This window comes from Lepidothrix coronata, unplaced genomic scaffold (genome assembly GCF_001604755.1).
Source record: "Lepidothrix coronata isolate B3197 unplaced genomic scaffold, Lepidothrix_coronata-1.0 Scaffold305, whole genome shotgun sequence".
Taxonomy (NCBI): domain Eukaryota; kingdom Metazoa; phylum Chordata; class Aves; order Passeriformes; family Pipridae; genus Lepidothrix; species Lepidothrix coronata.
The window spans coordinates 965766-966932 of record NW_016690485.1 but is presented as its reverse complement, the minus strand read 5'-3'; the positions used below and the strand labels follow the sequence as shown (position 1 = coordinate 966932).

The 1167-nt window shown below is 68.6% G+C and overlaps 1 protein-coding gene across 1 annotated transcript in view; it reads left to right on the top strand.

The window, feature by feature from the left end:
• Positions 1-760, top strand: part of EMID1 (EMI domain containing 1) — a 3229-nt gene extending 2469 nt beyond the window's left edge. The window contains exon 6 of the mRNA XM_017837451.1: positions 449-760. Within this exon, the coding sequence (XP_017692940.1) occupies positions 449-541 (93 nt within the window). The 3' untranslated portion in view covers positions 542-760. The remainder of the gene's footprint in view (positions 1-448) is intronic.
• Positions 761-1167: the final 407 nt, after the last annotated feature.

The window sequence follows — 1167 nt, the reverse complement described above, 5'->3', positions numbered from 1 at the left end:
GTGCCCAGTGCCCCACAGCTTGTCCCTGGGACCCCAGTGATGGCATGGGGGTCCCCAGTGCCATGTCTCATCCCCACCACCCCAAGGATGGCACTAGGGGTCCCCAGCTGTGCCCAGTGCCCCACAGCTTGTCCCTGGGACCCCAATAATGGCGCTGGGGGTCCCCAGCTGTGCCCGGTGCCAATGTCACCCGAATGGGATGATGTGGCACATCCCCAGCCCCCCGGTGACCCCACCCCCAGCACAGGGGGGCACAGAGCCGTGCTGGGGGCACAGGGTGGGCTCAGACCCCCCCCAGGTACCCCCAGTCCTTCCCCCGGTGTCACGGTGAGCTGGGGGGTGCCAGGAGGGGGGGCTGTCCCCGTGTCCCCTCCGTGCTGCCCCCGGGGGGGTGGCATGGGGCCGTGGGGGGTGCAGCCCCCCCCAGCCCTGCCTCTCTCGTCCCCAGGGGGAGGGTTTGCACCAGCTCCGGGAGGCGCTGAAGATTTTAGCGGAGAGGGTTTTAATCTTGGAAACAATGATTGGGCTCTACGGTGAGTAGGGGCACGGGGACCCCCGGGGTGCCCCCCCGTCCAGGGGTGCCCCCCATGCCTGCCAGCAGGTCCCTGTGACGTCACGGTGGCCCTTGGCTTGCTGATACCATGGAGCTGTGGGGAGGGGACCCTCGGCACCCCCTCACCTCCAAGTGGGGGAGTGGGCCCAGGGGGGTGACCCCCACTTTGAGGGGTGACCCCCATCCCTGCTGGCAGGTCACCAGGTCCCTGTGGTGCCCTTTGGCTCACTGACGTCATGCAGCTTTGGGGAGGGGACCTTCTGCACCCCCCCCTCCGCTGTGGGGGCACAGGGACTCCCAGGGTGACCCCCAACCCCGCTGGCAGGTCACCAGGTCCCTGTGGTGGCCTTTGGCTCACTGACGTCATGCAGCTTTGGAGAGGGGACCTTCTGCACCCCCCCCTCCGCTGTGGGGGCACAGGGACTCCCAGGGTGACCCCCAACCCCGCTGGCAGGTCACCAGGTCCCTGTGGTGGCCTTTGGCTCACTGACGTCATGCAGCTTTGGAGAGGGGACCTTCTGCACCCCCCCCTCCGCTGTGGGGGCACAGGGACTCCCAGGGTGACCCCCAACCCCGCTGGCAGGTCACCAGGTCCCTGTGGTGGCCTTTGGCTC